The sequence below is a fragment of the Cervus canadensis genome, chromosome 13 (genome assembly GCF_019320065.1).
Source record: "Cervus canadensis isolate Bull #8, Minnesota chromosome 13, ASM1932006v1, whole genome shotgun sequence".
In the NCBI taxonomy this organism is placed as follows: Eukaryota; Metazoa; Chordata; class Mammalia; order Artiodactyla; family Cervidae; genus Cervus; species Cervus canadensis.
In genome coordinates this window covers 73,990,134-74,014,194 of record NC_057398.1, presented here as the reverse complement: position 1 = coordinate 74,014,194, position 24,061 = coordinate 73,990,134, and the positions used below count along the sequence as shown (strand labels likewise).

The 24,061-nt window shown below is 57.1% G+C and overlaps 1 protein-coding gene across 23 annotated transcripts in view; it reads left to right on the top strand.

Moving 5' to 3' along the window:
• NFASC (neurofascin) overlaps window positions 1–24,061 on the top strand; it is a 199,215-nt gene that overhangs the window by 150,552 nt on the left and 24,602 nt on the right. For 11 of the 23 annotated variants that reach the window (XM_043485651.1, XM_043485660.1, XM_043485648.1 and 8 more), the window contains 15 exons: window positions 2,336–2,479; window positions 3,193–3,304; window positions 3,594–3,760; window positions 4,233–4,380; window positions 5,506–5,630; window positions 6,417–6,461; window positions 7,577–7,678; window positions 7,960–8,157; window positions 8,947–9,017; window positions 10,541–10,763; window positions 12,306–12,421; window positions 14,124–14,328; window positions 15,538–15,660; window positions 16,793–16,966; window positions 19,385–19,399. In XM_043485651.1, coding sequence (XP_043341586.1) covers window positions 2,336–2,479; window positions 3,193–3,304; window positions 3,594–3,760; window positions 4,233–4,380; window positions 5,506–5,630; window positions 6,417–6,461; window positions 7,577–7,678; window positions 7,960–8,157; window positions 8,947–9,017; window positions 10,541–10,763; window positions 12,306–12,421; window positions 14,124–14,328; window positions 15,538–15,660; window positions 16,793–16,966; window positions 19,385–19,399 — 1,968 coding nt within the window. The remainder of the gene's footprint in view (window positions 1–2,335; window positions 2,480–3,192; window positions 3,305–3,593; window positions 3,761–4,232; window positions 4,381–5,505; window positions 5,631–6,416; window positions 6,462–7,576; window positions 7,679–7,959; window positions 8,158–8,946; window positions 9,018–10,540; window positions 10,764–12,305; window positions 12,422–14,123; window positions 14,329–15,537; window positions 15,661–16,792; window positions 16,967–19,384; window positions 19,400–24,061) is intronic. The other 12 variants (XM_043485670.1, XM_043485657.1, XM_043485667.1 and 9 more) reach the window with 6 other exon arrangements.

Sequence of the window (24,061 nt, the reverse complement as noted above, 5' to 3'; positions counted from 1 at the left end):
CTCCAGCTGTGGTGACTGTGGACACCTCTCTAGCTGTGGTGAGTGTGGGCTCCTCTCCACTGTGGTGACTGTGGACACCTCTCTGGCTGTGGTGACTGTGGGCTCCTCTCTGGCTGTGGTGAGTGTGGGCTCCTCTCTAGCTGTGGTGACTGTGGCGTCCTCTCTGGCTGAGGTGAGCGGGGACTCCTCTCTAACTGTGGTGCGTGGGCCTCTCACTGCAGTGGCCTCTCTCCTTTTGGAGCTCGGGCTCTGGGCACAGACTCAGTAGTTGCAGCACCCAGGCTCCCAGGGCACAGGCTCAGTGGTTTGCCGCTCGGGCTTAGTTGCTCTGTGGCATGTAGGATCTTCCCAGGCCAGGGATTGAACCTGTGTCTTCTGCATTGGCAGGTGGATTGTTTACCACTCTCCACTGCCAGGGAAGCCCAGCTTTACATTTTAAATGTCCTGTCATTACTTTCTCTAAGGGTCAGAGCAAATACAAACTGTATTATCAACCACATGGGACAGAAAGTAGACGGTAAGAACTCAGAGCCTAACTCGTGAGCAACAGCTGATAAAAGCAGGTGGAGAGGTAGGGAGACAGGCAGAGGAGAAGGCATGAATGCACCTTTCTAAACCTTTATTGTGTGCCGGGTGCGGAGCATCCTTCTTACCTCGTTAACCTCAGACGTTGAAGATGAGGAAATGAAGTGCCGCCTTTGCAGCGACCGCCCCGAGGTCACACGGCTCGGAACTGGGGGAGCTGGGGGCTGCTTGACAGTGCCTCAACATGCCCTGTTTGGTACTGAGCCTCTAGTTATCCTGGGAAATAGCCTCCCCCTGCATACAAGTCACTTATTGATTTGGCCTGTCCTCTGCCCTTCTCCCTGTCCTGGTGGCACTTGGGGGATAAGGCAGACAAAGGTTCTAAACTCCACAGCAACATTAAAGAAATGCAGAGCCCGGGATTTGCAGCTGAGCCCTGGCCCTGGGGAGGTCCCCATCATTCAAAAGAGTGACTGGGAGAAGCGCTGGTCGCCTTGCCAGGCGAGGAGACGTAAAGTTGCTGGCGTTGCTTCCCTTGTGCCTTTTTGCTGAGACGCCGGAAGGAGGCTATGGATGCTGACCTCAGCTTTGTTCACTGGCTGATTCCGCATCTCCAGGCTCAGACCTACTGTCTGTGGGGTGGCGCCCGTGGGGCCAGGCCCTGGGTCCCTCTCTGCCGACTCCTGTGGAAGGTCTGAGTGATCTTAAGTGAGGTCATAGAACACACAAGCCAAGTCATCTGGCCCAGGTCCTAAACCTTACAGAGGAGAGGCACCTCGTGCTGGTGAAAGATAAGAAAAGTGTGGATTCTTTACATTTCTGGAAACTTGTACTGCTCATTATCTCATTCTTGCTCTCTTACCCTACCCCTCCTAAGTGTAGGGGAAGATAGAAGTAATGCTTCCCTACTTAACTGGTGAAGGAAGTAAGGCCTGGAGGGGTTACTGATTTGCCCCGACTCTTAGAGTGATTCGGGCTTCCCAGGTAGCGCTGGTGGTAAAGAACCCCCCTGCCAGTTCAGGAGACATAAGAGATGCGGGTTCAACCCCTGGGTTGGGAAGATCCCCTGACGGAGGGTGTGGCCACTCCAGTATTCTTGCCTGGAGAATCCTGTGAACAGAGGAGCCTGGCGGGCTACAGTCCATAGGGTTGCAAAGAGTTGGACATACCTGAAGCGACTCCCCAGCTCTGCTCTCTTCATCCGCAGCCAGTGGGGCCAGGAGAATGCGGCAGGGGATGTCCTGTCAGTGCGCACAGTCTTGGAAGTCTTCTCAGTCTTGGGAAGGTCAGGTCACTTTGGCAAATGCAGGGACTCATCAACTTTCAGCAGGTGTCCACCTCCAGGTTTAACTTCGTGGACGTCTGCAGAGTGCTCTGTTCAGAGGATGGGAAGCGGGTAGGTCCCACCTAGTTGTATATTGCTTTATGCTTTTCAAAACACTTTTGAGTATATGCACATTGGGTTAAAATGATAACAGCAGCCATAGTCAACCCTCCAACCATATGTGCTCAGGCCTCTTCTAATAACAGGCATAGACTCTCCAGTCATCCTCATAGAAATGCCGCAGGGTGATATGTTATCCCCAGACAAGGGGACTGAAGCGTTTGAGCCATTGAATAGGGCCGGTGGGTAATGTGGTTAGAATTCAAACTACTTGCCACATAGCTTTGACCGGGATTCCTGTTCCCATTGGACGGATTGAGAAGTAAACTCTTGCTAGGCTCAGTCCTACCAGGGAGCCCTGGCCCGAGTCCCACACGCCCTCTGCCCGCCCTCCCCGTCTTACGAGGAGCACCTTCCTGTCTGTAGCGGCACCGCCCAACCCCAACCGTGAGGTGGCCGGGGACACCATCATCTTCCGTGACACGCAGATCAGCAGCCGGGCCGTGTACCAGTGCAACACCTCCAACGAGCACGGCTACCTGCTGGCCAACGCTTTCGTCAGCGTGCTGGGTGAGTGTGCCCGTCCCGCCTGCCTCAGGGGCCTCCCGGGCCCTGCTCTGAGTGTGGGCTCCCTCTCTGCCTGAGAGATCAGTCAGGCTGGGGGGAGAAGGGCAGCAGGGTGGGGAAGTGTGGAGACCCAGGATGAAATGCGGAGGAGTGATGGAGGACTGCAAATCCACAGAGCTGGGTGTGCAGTTCATTCCACTCAGAGGACGAATGGAGAGCTGAGACGCCAGTCTCCGTCCCCTTGCTCCCCTGACAAGAGGGGGGACAGTCTCACCTTCTTGGTGTGTCCATGTTGAGTCTCCCCTGGGTTCTCCATGGCCTCAGGGTAGGAACTATCCTGAGTGTGTTTGTGGCCCTCCTGGAGCAGGCAGAGCGCAGTGGGCAGGTGCAACCAGGAGAAGCCTTGGGGCTGTGGAGGGGCGGATACTGAAGCTGCTGGAAGGCTGGAGGCATCCTCTGCAAAATTGGGACTGGATGTGGACTAGGTGCAGATGGATAAGCTTCCTCCTTCCTCACCTGATCTGGGAGGGAGGTTGATGGGGGAAGTCATGCTGGTATTTAGAAAGCTGCCCCGAGGAGAAGACACATAGAGATAAGACTGGTCCCCAAGGAGGGAGAGGAAGGCAGACCCCATCCAAGGTCAGGGTTAGGTCTCTGGGGTCACAGAGGAAGGCAGACCCCCGCCCGAGATCAGGGTTAGGTCTCTGGGGTTGCAGACGTGCCGCCTCGGATGCTGTCACCCCGGAACCAGCTCATCAGGGTGATCCTGTACAACCGGACCCGGCTGGACTGCCCGTTCTTTGGGTCTCCCATCCCCACGCTCCGATGGTAAGTTCCGGGAGACCAGCCTTCCCCGATGAGGGCATCTGTCTCACCTCTGTCATAGCATTCAGCCCATGAGAGGGGTTCAGCAAGTCCTGGGAGCCACAAAGGGTGGAAGCGGAGATGAAGCTGGCAGAGCATCTGGGTCAGGCCTCTTATTGTGCAAAGAAGGAAACTGAGGCCAGAGACTTGCCAAGGCCAGCCACGGGTGGGGGCAGACCCATGGGTTTGGGGTCCCTCCCTCCCGGGCTGGTCATTTCTCAGTATGCTGTGTGTCCTGCTGCTCTGTTGTGAGGTTTAAGAATGGACAAGGAAGCAACCTGGATGGTGGCAACTACCACGTCTACGAGAACGGCAGTCTGGAAATCAAGATGATCCGAAAAGAGGACCAGGGCATCTACACCTGTGTTGCCACCAACATCCTGGGCAAAGCGGAGAACCAGGTCCGCCTCGAGGTCAAAGGTAAAGGAGAGGGTCACTAGGTAGAGGGCACAGTGGGTGGGTGGTGGGGCACTTTAACTTTGAGGATGCCATCTCCTCAAAGTTACCCGTGTGTGTCCCTTTGAAAACGCACCACCCTTAATCCCTAGTGGGACTTAATCCCTAGTGGGACCTCCCTCAGGGCCCCCGGCTGGCCTGGGTGCTACACGCACTGAGTCATTACCTGCCCTGGGCAGGGATGCCTGCTTCCCACACCAGCTCCCCACCACCGCCCCAGAAACTACTTCCTGTGTTGCTGAGCCAGCAAGAAAAGACCTGGGCGTAATTTCCATCAGGGATCTCCTATTCCAGGCCTCCCTGACCAGCTCACCTAACTGAATCCTATTTCTGCCACCCTCCATGGTCCATGTAAGCTGGTCATACATGTCACCCCGTGGCCGCTCGGGGGTGGGGGGTGGCAGAGAGGAGCTTGAGCTCAGGCGCTTCTCTGCAGACCCCACGAGGATCTACCGGATGCCCGAGGACCAGGTGGCCAAGAGGGGCACCACGGTGCAGCTAGAGTGCCGTGTGAAGCACGACCCCTCCCTGAAGCTCTCGGTCTCCTGGCTGAAGGACGACGAGCCGCTCTACATCAGCAACAGGTCTCCGCTCCTGCCTCCCCGGCTGCTGCTCTCTGGGGCCCTGCCTCCTCCCTTGCTCCTGGCGATGCGTGGACGCGCCCGGGGCTCCCGCGTCGGTGTGTCGCTGCAGAACCGCTGAAGCAGGTTCTGGGAACCTCCGGGGAGAGACCCCCTCCAGCGCCTGCCCTCTCTCCGCTCAGCGCCCTGCTCCTCTCTCCTCTTCCCCCGCCTCTTCTCCCCTCCTTCCCTCCTTTCTCTCCTCTCTCCATCTGCACACTCTTCTCTGTCCTTCGGCCCCTCCTTGCTCCTCTTTGGCGTCCAGGCCACACGCCCCCTGCCTCGTTTCAGCCCAGCCAGCAGTGCTGCGTCCCCCGACAGGGCTGCCTGAGCAGGCTCTGACCCTGTGGTTAGTTGGGTTGCCCTTACTGCACCCTGGGCCCACGCCTGTCCTCTCCCTCAGCCAGATTTGGATCTGGTTGGCGTTGAGGGCGGGCCCAGGCCTAGACGGTGTTTGAAGTCCCCGGGTGTTGGGAATATGCAGCTGGGGCTGAGAACGTTGATCTGAGCCTCCCCTCGGGCTCTCTTCTGTACCAGCTTCGGCCTCGGGGCAGGGTGCACGTGGGCACTAGCTGGGTCTGCTGATCATCTGGTTTCCTGGAGGGGCGTAACCCTGCAGCAGGCACAGGTTTGCTGGCACTCAGGAATGCACCCAGCTCCTGGGTGCCCTCCTCCCTCTCTGGAGACGGCTCAGGGGAGCCCAGGGAACTGGGCCGAGCGCAGGCATCACTCTGGGTTGAGACAGAGCTGAAAGCTTGAGAAGACCTGCCTTCAGGGGTGGGCCCAGCTGTGCCCTAATTCAGGAGGGGAGCGCAGCGGACCCGCGGGGATTCGAGCATGGTGAATACGGAGGGGGCCGCTCTAGCACCGCCCGTGTTCCTATCCTCTCCGCCAACACCACGACTGCTCAGGGTGACAGGAAGAGCCAGCCCCTCCCACAGCACTGCAATGGGGCCCCCGTCCCCTAGGAGCTCTGACTCACTGTCCCCGCCCCAGGGAGAAGGCGGACAGGCAGTGCCCGCCACCCCCACCTCCCCACCTCACCGTCTGCCCTCCACCTTCCTCCAACCCCTCCCGGTTCCTTTGCAGGATGAAGAAGGAGGAGGACTCCCTGACCATCTTCGGCGTGGCCGAGCGGGACCAGGGCAGCTACACGTGCGTCGCCAGCACTGAGCTGGACCAGGACCTGGCCAAAGCCCACCTGACCGTGCTAGGTAACCACCGCCGCCCGCCCCGCGTCCAGGGAGGTGGGGGTGGCTCTGAGGGCAGTGCCCGCGGACAGCCAGCCAGCCAGGCATGGGGAGCCTCTTGTCTGAGGGTCTGAGGGTCTGAGGGTTAGGAAGCTGCTCCTCTCAGAACAGGCTGTACTAGATGCCTTACCTCCTGAATGGAATGGCTAACTCGCCTCAATCCTCAACTGAAGGGTGCCAGAGGGAGAGGGATGCACGGGGTTCTTGTGGTCGTTTTTACCAACTTTACAGCTGACTCTGAACCACTAGGTAAATTAAAACTGCCCATCCTTGAAACAAGCCAGCTCTGTGTTTGGCCTTCCAACACCTGCTGCTGCTTTATTCTCTGCCCGCCTTTCTTGGAGGGATTTCACAGGGTGCCGGGCACCTCTGATGACTGCCTCTTGGTGGGCCCTCGCCCCCAAGCCAGACTGTAAATACGAAGCCATCCCAAACCCGAGGGTGTGGTCTCCCGCCCAGGAGAGCATATCCTCTCTTCACCTCTGCTGTCTCGGTGCATCCCTGCACCGTCCCGGGGAACAGTGGGCCCAGACACAGTGCCCACACCAGGACAGCAAGCAGACCGCATGCCCGCCCTCGGCTGCGGAGGGGCACGGGAAGGCCTTTGTGAGGGCCGGGGCACCCTCCACGGGGCGGGGGGCTGAGGCCGAGCAGGGGCCGCTGTTCCAGCCTGGCCTCCTGATCCCGCCCTTAGAGCACCTTTATCCCCAAATAACCTGCTAACCTGGATAACCCGTCTTACCTTTGCAGCTGATCAGGCTACTCCGACTAACCGTTTGGCTGCCCTTCCCAAAGGTAATTCGTACTAACCCCGGGACTAGAACCAAGCCCTCGAGGTGTCTGGGAGAGTGGCGCGTAGGAGGAGGAGGGCCCTGCAGGAGAGGGGTGCTCTGCACAGGACAGGGGGCAGCTCGCCCCGCCCCTGCCAAGTCTGACCCTCTCAGGAGGCCCGGCTCCTCCTGAGCCCCTTCTGGCCCCGCCCCTTTGGCAGACAGTTGTGTTCCCCTCCCAACCCCTCACCTCTGGCCATGCCCACCACTCCCCTGGGGAGGTCTGTTCTCTCACTCCGCGTGGTCTTGGAACTCTTGCTTCCAGTTATCCGTAGGCCCATCTTTTTGGCAGCCTCTCCAGATCTGCTGTTACACACCCATTTACAGTCCACGTGCACATGTGTGTGACACGTGAATGTGGCTGCTGGGACTCATGTTCCAGATCCTTCCAGTTACCAGCCAGACTATGGAAACAGCTGGTTCATGGAGCCAGGATGGGAGAAAAGAAACACGCCTGCCCTCACCAGTCAGTGGCCAGATGGCTTTATCCCTCGGCCAGGAGGGCGCTCACACCCACTTAAGAAATCCAGTGAGACTGTGGCCCCCCAGAGGTGCTGCCCCACCCTTGCTGGGGGCCTCTGTCCTGCTGTCCATCATGGAAGCTTCTAGACGGAGCTGCTGTCTCCTCCCTGGCCTGGTCCTCTGTGTTTGTCCCGCTCCCCCCAGCCCCCTAACTGCTCTGCCCTGCAAGCTCTCCAAACACCCTCCTGGGCTCCTGCCCCCTCAGAGCCTCAGCACACACAGTAGAAGATAATTACACACAGAAGTCCCACACTTCTTTCCTAAAGCTGTGACCCTTTCCCAAATGCTTCCACTCCAAGAACACCCACAGGTTGGGGTGGGTTGGCCCCAATTCTCACTGCACCCTGCACCCCTTGATATTCTTTGGGGGCTGGTGGAATTCGGGGGTCTTTCCTCTTTGTCCTTCCTTGAACCCCAAGGGCAGGGTGGCCCCTAGGCTGACCCTCTGGCACAGGCTGGGGTTGGTCCCTGCGGGGTGAGCTCAGCCTGCCCAGGTCCTGTCTGTAGGATGGTGACCGGGCCAGCTCTGACTCCAGAGGCCCCTCCCTCTGCCGCCAGGACGACCGGACCGACCCCGGGACCTGGAGCTCACTGACCTGGCCGAGAGAAGTGTGAGGCTGACCTGGATCCCAGGGGATGACAACAACAGCCCCATCACAGGTCAGCCACGGGCCGGCACCGACCAGAAGAGGGGGTTGCAGCTCGGCGGCCGGCCCGGCCCTGACTTCTGGCCCTGCCACCTCCTCACTTGGCGTGTGCCCTGGGCTTTCAACAGAGTGGAGGCCGTGGTCTGTCTCCTGTTCTGTGTTTGGGAGGAGTTCATGTGCCTCTGTCTCCCCACGGGAGGCTGTCAACACTGCTGGGCACCCTGAGGGCACATCTTGGGAAAGGACTCAACTGACTCAGCTCCCCAGACAGTCCCGCCTTCCTTGCCTCCTCAGACTACGTTGTTCAGTTTGAAGAAGACCAGTTCCAGCCAGGGGTCTGGCATGACCATTCCAAGTTCCCAGGCAGTGTCAACTCAGCTGTGCTCCGGCTGTCACCCTACGTCAATTACCAGTTCCGGGTCATCGCCATCAACGAGGTGGGCAGCAGCCACCCCAGCCTCCCGTCTGAGCGCTACCGAACCAGCGGAGCACGTGAGTCTTGAGGGCTAACGGCAGGTGCTGACGCCTGGCACCCGAGTACAGACTAAGTTCCCCGGGTCCCCAGCCATGTGAATTTAGGCACGCTACTCCAGGCTTCCTCATCTATGAACCAGAGAATAATTACACCATCTCCTTATGGGGCTGTTGTGAAAATACAATTGTTTGAAAATACAATTCAGGTCCTTAATGTGATATGCATGTAGTAATCACACAATAAATGTTAACTGTCATGTTTATTATTACTAATATTATGAATAATTCTCAATGATCTGCTTTAAAGGGAATAGCTATGAAGATTGGCAGTAGAAATATATAATCTCATGTTGTATCAGGTTTCTTAACATACTTGGGTAATGAAATGCTTAGATTTCTGAAATCATACTGGCTCATTGAGGGTGAAAGATGCTCCCCCAAAATGTTGAATGCCAGGATAACCCAAGTTGGTGTTTAACACACTTAGTGGATAATCCACAAAGGGGATAATCCACATTGAATTGGCTCTATTGATCATCTAAAATGTGGAAAGCCTTATAATAAATGCTATCTTGTCAGGGATTAAAACTCAGAAGAAACTATCCATCTTTTGGGGGTCTAGGTCTCAGCTAGGAAGGTACATCATACGTGCGGCAGCGCGGCAGAGTGAGCTCAGCTGCGGGGGGGACAAAGTGTTGAGACATGCAGAGATGAGCACAGAGGGGCCAGTGGCTGGGGAGGAGAGGCTGTTCACTGTGCCCTGTGATGCATACCCCGGGTTTGAACTGGTCTCCGTTTGGGTTCCAGCCCCCGAGTCCAACCCGTCCGACGTGAAGGGAGAGGGGAGCAGGAAGAACAACATGGAGATCACGTGGACGGTGAGAGCCCCTCCAGCCCACCCGCGATGCTGGCCTGGCAGTCTGGGGGCCCTCGCCCTGTGCAGCCCTGGGGCCCCCCAGCCGCAGGCTGGCTCAGACTACCTGCCTGGTGTGAGAGCATCAAGAAATCAAACAGGAGAGTATCTAAGAGCAAGGTTTAAGACAGGAGCAGAGGTGACTGAGGCCCACAGGACCAAAGCACTTCTTTAGAAGAGGGAGAGATTTAGATTAGTCCCCAGAAAAGATGTAGCCTAAACACTGGTACCTCGCTTTGGTGAGTTCTGAGCTCCTCTCGCTGGAGATTGTTGGGTGTGGGGAGAGACCAGCCTCACGGTGGGCCTCCAGTGGCAGCTGTCTGTAAGTCCAGGATGGACAGAGGGACTCCAAAGATGACCTCCAGACCAGGATTGAAAAACTCATCTTCCATCTTGGCTCACCTGACCACATTTTCCAAACCAAAACTGGGATATGTGGCCTCCAAATGACGTGTTTTTTTTTTTTTCCAAACTGCTTCTGAGATGCAAATTCAGCCACTGAAAATGTTTTATTTTTGGTTGCTCTGGGTCTTCATTGCTGTGCAAGGGCTTTCTCTAGCTGTGGAGAGAAGGGGCTGCTCTCTAGCTGTGGTGTGGGGGCTTCTCTTGTTATGGATCACAGGCTCCAGGGCACATAGGCTTCAGTAATTGTGGTACACAGGCTTAGTTGCTCCGTGGCATGTGGAACATTCCCGGGCTAGGGTTCAAACCTGTGTATTTGAATTCCAGGATTCCTATCCACTGTGCCACCAGGGAAGTCCCAGCCACTAAAATTTTAACATTTTTGTGCTGTTGCTGTGCATAATGGAAATAGACAGATGCAGAGTTTGGAATCATGACCATCATTGTCTGCCGAGGGCCTGGTCTCACAGCAGCCTTGGCAGTTGGGCTGAGCCCAGACTTAAGACGCCAGGGCTCATCTTTAGGACCTGGCAAGGAGTGGTTCAGCTCTGTATTGCAGGTGCCCAAGGAACGGCTTCCTGGACCAGCCCTTGGGGAACAAAGACAGTTACGCCTGCTCCCACCTCCAGCCTTTTAAGAAGGGTAGGGCAGAGAGGCATGGATTCGCTAGGACTGAAGTCAGGAATTTTGATTCATTGGCAGCAGGCGTGCCATGACTAAGCCAGAACTCACTCCTCTCTGGCTTTTGAGGCTTGTTACATCACCGTGCACATCTTGCTTCTGGTTGCTCCATCCCTGGAAAGAGTCCTGTTGACAGTGATGCTTTTCCTGCCTGTGTACCTGCCGGGCGGGGGCTGTGACATCAGAGGGCCTGGGGCCTTGGAGGAGGATCTGCGTGCTGCCAGCTTCACAGGACTCCGGGCTCGGGGGACTCAGAGTGGGGGGCAGGCTCTCCCCAGCTCTGCAAGGGGCTGGCCACGGTTGGGCAGGCTGGGGACAGGGCCCTGCCGCGGGAAGAGGGCGAGCTGGGGTGGCCCGGGCTCCTCTCCAGCACCCTCACCACTCCTGCCGTCTCTCCCCGCTCAGCCCATGAACGCCACCTCCGCCTTCGGCCCCAACCTGCGCTACATCGTCAAGTGGCGGCGGAGAGAGACCCGCGAGGCCTGGAACAATGTCACGGTGTGGGGCTCCCGCTATGTGGTGGGGCAGACCCCCGTCTACGTGCCCTACGAGATCCGAGTCCAGGCTGAAAACGACTTTGGGAAGGGCCCTGAGCCAGACACTGTCATCGGTTACTCTGGAGAAGATTGTGAGTACCCACCCTCCCTCCACCCCAGGCCTGCACAGCTGGGCTGCCCAGGCCACCCCTGCAGACCAGGAACCTTGGCGTGGGCCCTGGGTCTTCTAAGAGCACCCTGGAGGACAGCCAGTTACCAGGAAAGAGGGGTCTCCTGCAGTGACCTGGAGCAGACAGGCCCCAGGCGGTGGCAGGAGCAGAGACGGTATCATCTGAATGCTGGTTAGAATTAATGAATGTCGTCACCTGGTCCAGTACTCTCACTTTATAAACAGGAAAACTGGGGTCCTGCAAGGGAAACCCCCGCCCATATTGCACAGTAGCAAATTCCAGGCTTGAAAACAGCACCCAGGTTTGTGGTCTGTCTTACTGCCAGGCCTTGCTAGCCCCGAGGACCGTCTGACCCAAATGCCATAACTAGACGCCCCCACAGGAAGCAGGGCCAGGCCAGACTGCTCCTGGGCTCCCCAGGGGAATTCTCGAGGGACTGAAGTCCACAGCTCCCCAGATTGAATACTCCAAGCCAGCCACTGCATCCCTGGGCATAAAAAGAGGTGTTCTTTGGAGGCTGTCGCTGGAGAAATCAGTGTGATTCTGGGATATGTGCAGAAGTGTGTACCTGGCTGTCCAGGCAGTGGGGGCCTCTCTGTCCCTAGCACATCAGTCCTACGGCTGCTGAGCAAGGCAGGAGGGTTAGTGATGCCCCTCCTGGTCAGGGTAGTCCATACCCTGGTGGATCTGGGTCTGATCTGAGAAGAAACCATGGAGGTGGGTGGAGTGACCCGAAGGAAGGAGAGAGGAGAGTCTTGAGGAAGAGTGGATTCACGGGGGCCAGTGCTGGGGTCAGGAACAGGGCCAGTGGGGTTCAGTGAGCTAGGAGCGAGGGTCGGGCCCCATGCCCCACTTCCCTGGAGGTGACTGTGGATTGGACCCCCTCAGGAGATAGGGAGCGGGGATCAGCAGGCCCTCTGTCCTTCCTGCTCCTCATTTCCATGGTGGCAGACGCTTCCAGACAGAAGGCGATGGGGGCTTCTGGAGGGTAAGTATGGAAAAGGCAGCATCTAGCCACGGACTCACGGACCACCCCACCGTTTCCACTGCATCTGTGTACCCCACGGCCAATACATTAGAGGGGATAAGGCAGAACCACTTTGGTGGCAGAGTAGAAAAAACAGGGGAGAGAACCAGTTACGAGGGCAGTGTCCCTCCCTCTGCAGGTAGTCTCAGAATCAGTCTTTTCCTGAACTAGGCTAGGGCATCTTTAGTCTGCGGGCAATGTTTCCTGCAGGGCCCTGGCAAGAAACAAATGCCACTCAAGGGGTACTATTTCCAGTGTGAGGGCAGGATTAGAGGGAAAACAGTAAGGTTGGTAAGCCAGCGGGAGGCCCGCCACAGTGGAGTGCCATCACGCCACTTGGCCTGGAGGGAGTGCCCAGCGTCCAGAGTGGGCTGAAGGTGCAAGCCAGCCGAGGGCAGGCGAGTCGGAGGGGACTCTGGAGTCGGCGGGGAGCAGCCCCACCTGCATAACCAGCTCTCTGTCCCGACACATTGCAGATCCCAGGGCTGCACCCACCGATGTTAAAATCCGAGTCCTGAACAGCACCGCCATCAGCCTGCAGTGGAACCGCGTCTACTCCGACACGGTCCAGGGCCAGCTCAGAGAATATCGAGTGAGGAAGCCAGCTGCAGGCCCCGTCTAACCTCGCAGCTCCCTAACAGGGCGAGGGGGTAGCAGACGCGGTACATGAGATGTTTGGAAGGGGTCCTTGGGATAGTGGTTGGACCCAGAGTTGGTTTAAGAAGACGATGTCTGGAAGTTCCCTGGTGGTCCAGTGGTTAGGACTCCACACTTTCACCTCCTTGGCCTGGCTGGGAAACTCAGATCCCGCAAGCCATGTGGCGCAGCCAACACAAAAAACACGATGTCTAGAGTGAGCTGTTCAAAATATACTCAGAAAAAACACAGATACACCGGGTGTCTCCTGCAGCACGTGTGCTGAGAGATTCTGCTCAGCAGGTGGGTGCTGGGTTTGCACTGACCATACAGAACACATTATGCTTGCACTCCATGTGTGAGGACACACATGTATCTTCAGAGGCAGTGTTGAGGCACCGCTGAGCTACACCCCTCCCCTCTTCTTCTAAAGGCCCTTCTGGGCTGCTTGCCTCACCCAATCTGATTTCATGAAGCCCCAACTAACCAGAAGAGCTACTACAAGGGTACAAACCCTTCCGTGTTGTCACAGCCAACAACTCCAGTTTATTAAGGCCCTTGACTTCCCCTGGCCGCCTCTTCTCTTCCTGATGTTTCTCTCTTTGAATGGGAAGGGAGAGAAAACCCAGGGTATGCAAGGCTCTCCCTTGAGTTGCTCTATTTAAAACTCCTGGAGAGGCTGTGGCCCTGGGTGACACGGGTTCTGTGGCTTATAGGTCATTGGGGTTTAGCTGATGGACAATTGGTGGCACAGAGGGAGTCAGTCTCTTCTAGGGAAATGGATTTGGCAGGCCAAGGAAGGAAAATGAGATGATATATACACTTGAATGAGCTCTTCCCCAACTTGCACCCTTAACCTACTTGCCTGGAGATGTTTTTGGCTAAAACTCTCTTTGGGTCCCCTTCTTAAGTCTGAACTTCCTCTCTACCTTGTCCTTGGAGGCCCCGGGTGATGCTGGGGCTTCCCCTCCACTGCTCATCACACCCCATGCTTCAGACTTCTGACTGTGGCACTGCCCCCTTCTGCAGGCTGTCCTATCCCACCCCAGCTTTTGCCATCCCACAGCCTGGTCTCCCATTGGCTTGGACATGTCACTATCCTAACAGTTTTTAAACAGTATCAAAAGGAAGCTTTTGATTTTAAAGGACTAAATCAACCCTTTCTTGTATTCAGACTTCTGGGGGTAACCTGCTACTTTTCAGCTCCTGTCTGCTGCCAATCTAAACCATACTAAATCTAACTCAAGGTGATGTGGTCTTTGAGCACAGAAAAGAGCTCTCCATGCCTGGGCCCTTGGCTCGAATTTGTGCTTTTGGTACAGACTCCCTGAGCAACCTATCCCAAGCTTGGAAATAACTCAAGATGGAGCATCTCGGCTGTACGTTTGGCCAGCGTGCCTGTTCCCAGAGAGACGACACAGCTCAGAAAATGATCAAAACCAAAAAGTGTACTTGGTTTGACATCAGTCCCCACGCACTAGTGGCCAATGGTTGGGGACTGTCAGGTGCCTCCCCCAGCCCTCTGTGGGGCTGCTGAGGGCCTTTGCAGTTCGGAGCCCGTGGCCAGGAAAGGGAAGACCAGTCACCACCAGCACCACCACTAACAACTAACCCCGCCCTGCCCGGCCGAGCCCTCACCAGCCCGCCTCTGTCCTAAGGCCTACTACTGGAGGGAGAGCAGCTTGCTGAAGAACCTGTGGGTGTCTCAGAAGAGGCAGCAAGCTGGCTTCCCTGGCGACCGCTTGCGTGGCGTGGTGTCCCGCCTCTTCCCCTACAGTAACTACAAGCTGGAGATGGTTGTGGTCAATGGGCGAGGCGACGGGCCTCGCAGTGAAACCAAGGAGTTCACAACCCCGGAAGGAGGTAGGTCCAGCTGCCGCTCCCCGGGGAGGGCAGGATGCGGGTGGCGTGGCCAAGTGGCCCCAAGCATCTCCAGCATGGCTCTGCCCGGCTGACACAAGTTGACCTCTGCACGACCTCACGGAGCGATGACCAGCGCGCTGATGGTACCCGTGGAGTGCTGTCCCCGAGGCGGCTGCCCTGACAGGCGGTTCTATGTCAGAACAAGACTGTGAGATGGCTGATGGGACTCTGGACAGGCTGTGTACACGGACTCTGAAGGGCACTGCGGGAGCCGCCCACGGTCTCCTGAGGGGGCCCACCCACAGCATCCTGAGGGGGCTCAGGCACCTGGACTCCCAGGAGGCATCTGGACTCCCAGAAGGCACTTGGACTCCCAGGAGGCATCTGCTTGGTTCGCCAGCCTCAGCCCCAAGGACCTTCCCTCCTGTCACCACTGTGACCTAGAGGCTGCCCTTCAGGGGGCACCCCAGTCCTGGGAGCTGGACCCCTGGGGAGATCCCTGCCCATCTCCTGTTCCTGCCAGGCCCCTCAGACCAGCTTGGCATTTCCTTTGCCCTCTTCTGTTTCTCCTTCCTCCCTTCTTAACTGTTATTTTCCCCCATTCTTCTGCCCCTCCTCCTTTTTCCTCTCCTCTGTTTCCTCTCCCTTGTTTCTTTATTCCTGTATCCCTTCCTCCTTGTCTGGTTTTCATCACCAGCCTCTCCCCATTGCTACTGTTCCTGGCACCATCCACATGTTCCAACGTGGGTTTCTTTCTTCTCAGCCCAGAGGCCAGGGTTTGATACTTTGACCCTGTGGTGAGAATCCTTGTCTGAAGATTGAGAACCACGGCTTCTGTTACCAAACAGAGATTAAAATTGGTTTCCTACCTGAGGATGATTCTGCCCATCCTGGAGGTTTCTTTGCGGGATCAGAGCCTAATGTATGCTGTGTTCAGGGTAGTTTTTAAAGGAGAACTTAACTGACTCCTTCCCCATGTAAACCAAGTCTGAGCCATGCTTGTCCTAGATGTGGGGAAATGCCATTCTGGATGAGGCAGTGGGCACTAGCCACCTCATAGCCCTCCAGGTTGTGGCTTAGCAGTGATCCAGCACGGGGGTTGTCCAGAGGTCAATGCCTTCATACTTGTGCTTTGTTTCTTGTGTTTTCCTCATCCTGCCCACCCCTTTCTCTCCCGCCATGTCCCCCACTCTGTCCTCCTTCCCCAAGTACCCAGTGCCCCCAGGCGTTTCCGAGTCCGGCAGCCCAACCTGGAGACAATCAACCTGGAATGGGATCATCCAGAACACCCCAATGGGATCCTGATTGGATATACTCTCAAATACGTGGCCTGTACGTTCTGCCCTTCTTTCTCTTGGATAATCTCGAGAATCAGAAACCCCATTCTCACCACCTTTCCTAAGGAATCAAGGTAGAAAGCCTCTGGGTACATAGGGCATTGTGGAGGGATGCAGGGGGCAGGGTAAAAGCTTCCTGTAGGGTTATGGGAGGCAAGCGAGACCCAATCCCCACTCTCCTGTCACAGCTCCTCCTTCAGGGGGCTTCCAGTCAGCCGGTGAGGCAAAGGGGACGTCTGGTCTGATGAGGGATTCAACCCCCAGGCTCAGGAATCTTAGAGTCTCTAACTCCTACAAGTCTAGGACAGAACATTTCTTACCTGACAGAGCTTCCATCCACTCGGGCAGATAGTACATGCATAGGGATCCACACAACACTGCCCCTTGGGGCCACCTTAACAAGTTGCCGTTTTTGGTAAAGCAGTTGTTTGTGGAGTTGCCATGGAATATTGAATATTCAGTACTGAATATTGGCTCTATCAGGAGCCTGGGTTGGGATGACCTCACCTAAAGAATTCAGCATCACCAGGCAGGGACAGGAGCGTCACTCATTTGAAAGACTTTCAAATGTCTTCTAAAGTAGGTGATGTTATGCTTTGATGTGAGGCTCAAAGGGCAGGCATTGTGTTATTAACGATTTTAATAGCCAACTGTGTGCTTGCATGTGATTCTGAATCCATTTCTGGACCTGACCTTCCCCCTCTGAAGTATATAGTGAATAGGCCTTTTACAAAGGAGGCATTAACAATGAAAAGCTCTAGTGGTTTTACCCCAGTTCTGTTTGAAAGGAAAAAAGGAACTCAAGTTTTGTCCTTGTTGAAAAGGCTCGAGGATTAAAAGTTGAATCTTTCAGAATCAGCCACATAACCTTGTGTTGAGCTAGCAATAATGAGATCAGTGGGCAAGTGTTAACCCTGGTGAGTCATCAAAGAGCCAGAGAGGAGTTGTGGCCCAACACTCAGCCTTTGAAACGTCTCCCAGGCTGAGTCCTTAAGATCACGGGCAGGTTTCATGGGTTCCCTTCCCAGCAGAGTCGAGAAGGCTTCCTCCTTCCAGCTGCAGTTTATATATAACCTATCATGGTCAACATTGCTAAAGTTCAATTCCACTTACCTGTCTCTCTCCAGTTAATGGAACCAAAGTAGGAAAGCAGATAGTGGAAAACTTCTCTCCCAATCAGACCAAGTTCACGGTGCAAAGAGCAGACCCTGTGTCGCGCTACCGCTTTTCCCTCAGTGCCAGGACGCAGGTGGGCTCAGGGGAAGCAGTCACGGAGGAGTCACCAGCGCCCCCGAATGAAGGTAGGTGCACTGCGGCGGCCACGGGGCGGATGGTCCCGGGGAGTGCAGATGCCTAGAGAAACCCTGAGCTGGCCTCTGGCCTCCTGGGATGGCGGGGGCCGGCAGGCCCCCAGAGGGGGAAGCCAGCCTGCGTGCTGACAGGTAGGTGCCGTCCGTGGACCTGGAACACGCGTCTTCTGACCGTTGCAGTCAGACCTGGGTCCCCACGTGGCCTCGGCTTGCTCAGCTGTTTCACCTTTGGGGGTACAGGGAAGAGATTGTGAGCCATGGCTGAGCTGAGGGGATGAGAGAAAGCACGTTGGAAGTAAGTGTGCTCACAGACTCCACAGAGCAGGAAGGTGTTTGCCAGGTGAGGGAGGCAGCGCTGTGATGGAGGTGGCCGCTGAGGGCCCTGGGGCTGCCCCTTCTCCTCTGAGGGTGCCTGGCGCTGAGGGGAATGGGGGCCAGCCCTGACTGACGCTGACTGCCGGCGTCCTGGGCCGAGCAGGAGACGTAGCCCTCCTGGCGGCGTGGAGGGAGTGAGCTGTCCGGCCGAGGAGAGGCCAGGGAGCTGGGAAACAGCCGTCTGCCCAGCCAGCTTCACAGAGACCGCGCGCCTGAGCGCCTCTCCCAGGCTCTGGCGTCTTCCTGCTGCGAACGCCTGGCCCTGAGCTGCGTGTGCATGCCGTGTCCACTAGAGGGCGCGCGGCCTGGCGCTGCGAGCGCACGCGATGTCCACTAGAGGGCGCCCGGCCCAGAGCTGCGCGCACACGCGAAGTCCACTAAAGGGCGCCTGGCGCCCGTGCTCGTAGCATCAGCGAGCTCTCGGGTAGGAGAGGCTCTGGAGGCCCTGGCATCATCCGCAGACCCCCGTGAGAGGGAGTGGGGGCTTTGCCTCCCCAGAGGCACTGTGGGCTGTTCAAGAGCCCCTGCCCGAGATGCCGGACAACTGTGCCAAAAGCCAGGAATATAAAAACTGATGAGCCCCCAGCCTAGAAGGAGGGACACCCACAAGAGGATCCAACTGTGATTCACCAGGAGCAGTGCAGTGTTTAGGTGGCGGAACTGCAGTGGCGCGGCAGGGGATAGGGTTGAGTCCACAGGGGAAGGCTGCAAAGAAGGGGCCATGTGGTTAAGGATTTCTGACGCCGACCACAGGTTACTGTGTCCAGCACTCTCCCCAGAAGGCTGAGGTCTGCTGGCCAGGCCTGGCCTGGGGGGGGCCTCCTGGGCACCCCACCCCCAGCCCAGGAAAGCAGTCGTGCCTCCAGGCCTGCTGCCTCACCTCAGGCTCCCAGGTCAGCGCCACAAGCAGCCGCACGTCCCTCCCCCAGCCCTGCTCCCCTGGCCAGTAGGCCAGCACCGAAGCAGAGGCGCGAGGGGCCAGGCGGAAGCCGGGGAAGGCTGACGGTGCTGCGTGTGTCCCTGTCTGCTCCTGTAAACCAGGGGTGAGCCACACAATACTCCCCCTCCCCAGTCTCCCTTCCAGTCTCTCGGGTACTTGGACAGTGTATTAGGGCTGGGTGACTGGGAAATGGTTGATACATGCCTGTTACCAAAGGTCAGGCCAGGGCTGGTGCCCTTCCTTGATTACTTCACTCTACACGGAGATCCTAGAGAGAGCCTCTTCTCCCTCCCTTTTCCCCGCCCCCATCAACACAGAACAGCAGATAAACAAAGCCACACCGCCCAGCAGGGAAGGATCTCAGCGCCTGGGGGCAAGAGAACAAAGAGGGGTCTCAGCCGCACTCAGCCAAGGGCTTTGCGGCAGATTCAGGAGTTCCTTTTAGGCTCTCAGTCCGCAGCTGAGTTTCCTCTTTCATGCAGTCCAGGAGGCAGCAGGACACAGGACAGGGCCCCACGCTCCGGCCCATCACAGGCCCCAGCTTCCCACCAAACCCATTCTCCATCTCCCTCCACCCCAGCATGATTCAGCTGCCCAACGCCTGCCCTGGGGATAAAGGAGGCATCCTTTCACCTGAGACTGGTGTCCTCCTATACACTTCTGTCTTATGCCCTCAATTCCTGGCACCATCGAGGGTCACACAGCTCCTTCATAAAAATCAGCCCCGCTAGAGAGGGACACACCCTTCAAAACAGACATGTGAATCTGGCATTCTAGGGGGACTGTTTCTGCTGCCACCTCCTAGATGTCCTTGAGTTGAGGTAGAAGCAAAGATGTTAGAAAGGGCTCCAAGACCCAGGAAGGTTTTCTCTAGGAGCATGGCAGACCCCTGTGGGGTTGAACACGATCCCTAACGGCCAGGTGGCATCCGCCGTGCGTGGCCAGCGCCCAGCCACACTGTCTGGGTCAGTTCGAGCCAGAACCTTCTCTCCTGCGATTGCTTGTCCTGTGGTTTCACCTGTGCTCTGTTCTCTCTCCCCTCTCGTTCTTTTTCCCTCTCCCTCTCTGGCTATCTTGGGTGCCGTGTTCTGAAGCCACTCCAACCGCAGGTACTGTACCAACCACAGAGGTAACGGGCATGGCATGGGGCAGCGTAGGTGGAGGCCAGTCCGGCGGGGCAGACAAAGGGAGAGGCCTGGGGTGAAAGCATGCTCTCAGGACACACCCTTTCAGCGGGTGGGAAGCTGGACTCTGCAGGAGGCTGTGTGTGGAGGGCAGGGCCAGAGGAGAGCCAGCCAACACACTCCCCTCCCTTCAGTAACGAAGGCGGCTGGCTTGGAAGGGACCCCACTCGGAGGCTCCAGACCTGCTCCCTGGAGCTGCAGCTTTCTCTGGAGCTGAGTGGTTACCTCCTCTGAGCACCTGGTCTCTTGCCCGGGCTTGTCATCTCAGAGCACAGCGGGCCCAGAGCCCTTGGGTGACCTGCTGTGCTCTGGGGGTGGGGGCAGCTGGCTCCCATCTCCGGGTCAGGCTGCCACCCCCTGAAAGGGTGACCTGAGGGTGAATGTGCCGTGCATGCTGGCCTTGCATGCTGCATGGGGCTTGGCACCAGCTCTGCCATCTCCCGTGGGTTCCGCTCAGTGAGTCTGTCCCAGGATGGGCCAGGCGCCCCCGACCTGGAGTCTCAGAGGATGCCATGGGCTGAGAGTCGCGTCAGCCCACAGAAACCCAGCTTCTCAGTCTTAGGTGTTAAGGACAGTCCTCGCTTTTGGGGTCTGGGAGGCAGGTTGGAGCAGGAGGTGACCTGCCCTCTGAGGCGCTGCTCCCAGCCCTTTCACGCTGTGGTCTGAGGACCATCGGCACAGGCTGGAGGGGCTGGGCAGGGACCCGAGCTGCCAGCCCCGCCCTCCTTGGAGGCAGAGCCAGGGGCGTGAGGCGGGCGCACCGGGGCGCCTCAGGCTCCAGGCAGCAGGGGACCTGAGCGCCAGGTGAGCAGCTGGAGGGCTGGCTTGGGAGGGCCCACCTTCCTGGTTTGCCCCCCACCCTCACTCACAGCTCCTCTCTGTAGGTTGCTTCTGTTTCTGTTGCATACCCTGCTTCCTCTGTTTGCGTTGGTCCCGCCAGCCAGGCCTCTGGTGGCGCACAGTCATCGTGCTCCCCCCTCCACCCTGCCCTCAGATAACCCAGGCCAACGGCCACTGCCTCCCGCCTCTGCTGGGACGGGAGGCAGAGGGGGGTCCTGGGCCTGGAGACCGGGGGAAGGCCGTCTGCGCAGCCTGGGGTGGCCCTGGCGCTGGCCCAGCAGGTGCTCGGGGTCCCGAAAGCACTCAGTGGAGGCAGAAGGAGAGAGGCAGTGAGGGAGCCACGCAGATCACCCGGAAGCTCTTTGGTCAAACAGCTCGCAGACCGCTCCCCATGCTGGGACCCGGGACCCGAGGCAGGTGGGCCTGGGGGCAGGGAGCCTGCTCTGCTCGGTGGGATCCACGCCAGGCTGTGACGCCCCTCTCGTGTGGCAGGTGTGAGGCGGATGGGTTCCAAACCCCCCGCTTCCTCCTCCTCGTTTAAGAAAGATCCAAGCTCACCCTGGTGTGCAGAGGGAGCTGGTGCGTCTGCCCGTCGGTCATGTGTTTCCTGGGCTCTGCTTCTGCGGGGCACAGTGGTAAAAGTTCAGCGTGCTTCTTGGTAAATGAGCTGTGCAGGTAGCATCGGCTGTTCCCAGCCTTGAAGGCGCCAGGTGACGGCGCCCAGGGTCTCCATCATTAGCGTGGTCTGGACTCCAGCCCACTGCTCCCTTCCCTCTTTCTCTCCGATTGTGGGTATTTCCCCCCCAAACTGATGTGTTCCTCTCACCCAGGAAAGATAATCCCTTTCCTGCGCCCATGTCTGCAGTCTCTTGGGGTTGCTGCCCATCTGTTCTGGCCATCTGTGTTTGGCCAAGGTAGCCTGTGCACCAGGTGGACACTTTTGGACCGAGCCTTCCACCTTGGAATGTCCGGGAACTGCTGCCCTCGTGTTTGGCTCAGCTCATTATCTGCCAACGTTTGCTGAGCAGCTCCATGGTGGGTTCTGGGTGACAAAAGATGAATAAGAGATATGATGTCTCTTAATTTTCTCCATTTCTTGCGTGGTGTCACCCAAAACTCTGGTGGAAAACCCTTGGCCTTGGCTGGGGCGTCTTCCAGAGTGCATTAGACAGCCCACTGGGCTGACACCGCCTTCAGGGAGGGGTCCTGTGCCTCCAGGCCCACCCTGGCTCTCCGTCACTCTCAGTTACCAGCCTGGACCTCCGTCCTTCAGTTTCCAGCCTGGTGGTCTGTGCTGGGCAGTGACCGTATTGGTTCTGCAGCCCATAGTTCCTGCTGTGGTTAGAAATGACCTCCTAACCCAGCAATGTATCTGTCCAGCCCATGGGCCACTCTGCCTATGAGCCCCACTGCTGGGCCTTGTTCCCCTTTTATCTACTACCCTAACCCCGCCCCGGGGATTGAAGTCATCTGAATCCCCTTAGACTGGAACACTGGGCAGCTTCCCTGGAAAACCTGCCCTTCCCTCCCGCCTGTACACGGCTCTGGCAGCCCACTCACTGACTTCCGTCCCTTCCCCCAGAACCTTGCCTTCTTGCCTCTGCCCTCCCAGTCTCTCTGGCCCTGTCCATCCCTGGGACAGTAGACGCTGTTAGCAGTGGACCAGAGAGAGTGCCAACTCACCAGCTGCGACCTCGGCCAGCCAAGGCGCCTCCTCCACTGCACCTGCAGTGCTGGGCATCCTCTGGGAGGATGCCTGGGGAGCAATTCCTTTCCTCCCGCTCCTCCTGGGCCCCTTTCACTAATGCCTGATTGTTGCTGCTGAGCTGAAGGAAAAGCATCTAGGTAGCTATTGTCAGAGAAAACCTTTTCTCCTGCCACTCTGGACGGAGGGACCGGGTTGTGACTGTGGCAGCATCTTCATTTCTCATTCTTGTCTCTGCCCCACGGAGCCCAGGAAGGACTTGTTCTGGCCCTCTCCGCATCTCTGTTTCTAGGGCTGCTCGCTGGAGTGCCCGGGGCCACGTGTGGGCCTCCTGTCGGCCCTGAGTCAGCTTGAGCATGTGTCTCTGCTCGTAGGAGGACCGGCGCCCACAGGGAGTGCGTGTGTAGTCTCCAGGGGCTGAAATGCAGAACCACCGTGTGCATGTGGGGAAGCCCGCGTCTCCACACTATACAGAGGGGAATGACTTGACTTAAGAGCGAGTATCAGTTTTATGATGATGTCTTTTAAGTAGTCATAGCAAAGGTGAGCCTTCTGGCATTATTAGAAAACACATTATTGGTAAGGAGCCAAATCAGAGTGGTCCTGTCCAGATGGACAAAATAGCTTCTCATGGTTCCTTCCAGCAGTTCAGAACAGCAGGAAAAGCCCATGTGTGTCCCTGGCCATAGAGCTGCCAGGCACCAGGCCTAGGAGGGAGCTCGCCTTTGCCCTGTGGGTCCCAGGCTCGTGTGTGTGTCTGTGTGTGCATCTGTCTGCCTGTCTTGGCGAGTGGGACAGGAAGGTTCCCGCTGGCTGGCCTCTTACAGCACCAGGCTTGCCTTCCAGGTCTGGGCCACCTGAAGCGCATCCTTGAACGCTGACTGTGAGAGGGAGAGTTTCTCCCACCACATGTTCCCCCCACGCCCGCCTTCCTGATGTCCGTGTTGACCGGGGCTTGGGAAACGTAGTGCTATCTGTCCTGACCTTGTCCAGGAATCTCTGGAATGCATGGAGCACGGTCAGTTGCCCAGTGTGACCTCTGCGGTCAGCACCCTCAGACCCAGTAATGCATCTGAACTTACAAATAGGGAAGCAACTGGGATCCCGGGAATAGTCCCTCCTTTTCTATGGGGCACTTGTAACATTGGAGGCCCAGGGGAATGAAAAGGGCTTTTGTTGGTCAGGCTGTTGTTGAGAAGGCTTAGGATCTCTTAATTCTTGAGAGAAGCTTTCTGGCAGTTTTCTCTCTGGTTTCCTTCTTGCTCCGGTCCTCTTCTGGGGAGTAGGGAGAGTATTTTCCGGAACTTCTGGAGATTTGAGATAAGATAGGATATCTCTCCTCCTTGGAAGTTAGAGTTACCTATTTGTGTTTTAAGGGCTTCCCTGACAGCTCCGTTGGTAAAGAATCTTCCTGCAGTGCAGGAGACCCTGGTTTGATTCCTGGGTTGGGCAGATCCGCTGGATAAGGGATAGGCTCCCCACTCCAGTATTCTTAGGCTTCCCTTGTGGCTCAGTCAGTGAAGAATCTGCCTGCAATGCAGGAGACCTGAGTTTGATTCCTGGGTTGGGGAGATCCCCTGGAGAAGGGCACAACTACCCACTCCAGTATTCTGGCCTGGAGAATTCCATGTACAGGGGAGCCTGGCAGACTATAGTCCATAGGGTTGCAAAGAGTCAGATCAGCTGAGTGACACCCTACCTTCTGCCCTGTTAGCAGAAAGTAGACTGGTCAGATCACAGGAGGTAGAGGGTAAGGTGGAGAGGTATCCCTGGCTGTCTCTGATTTCCCCATAAGTCTTCTCAGCGTTAGCAATACTGGAACTAAAGAGTAATAGGCCAGCCCTTTGTTAGCATCCACGACTCTTTGTAGAAAGAAAGAGGGTCTATGGAAACATTGTCATGATAGACTTAACCCCCTATGGCTGACCCCTGTCAAAGGGTAGCTTTGGATGGGAGATGAGAAAGTAAGAGTTATGGCAGATTTGAAGCCCTCTGAAGATTTATGCAAAAAAGCAGCCCGCATGCGCCTCACTCACATTTTG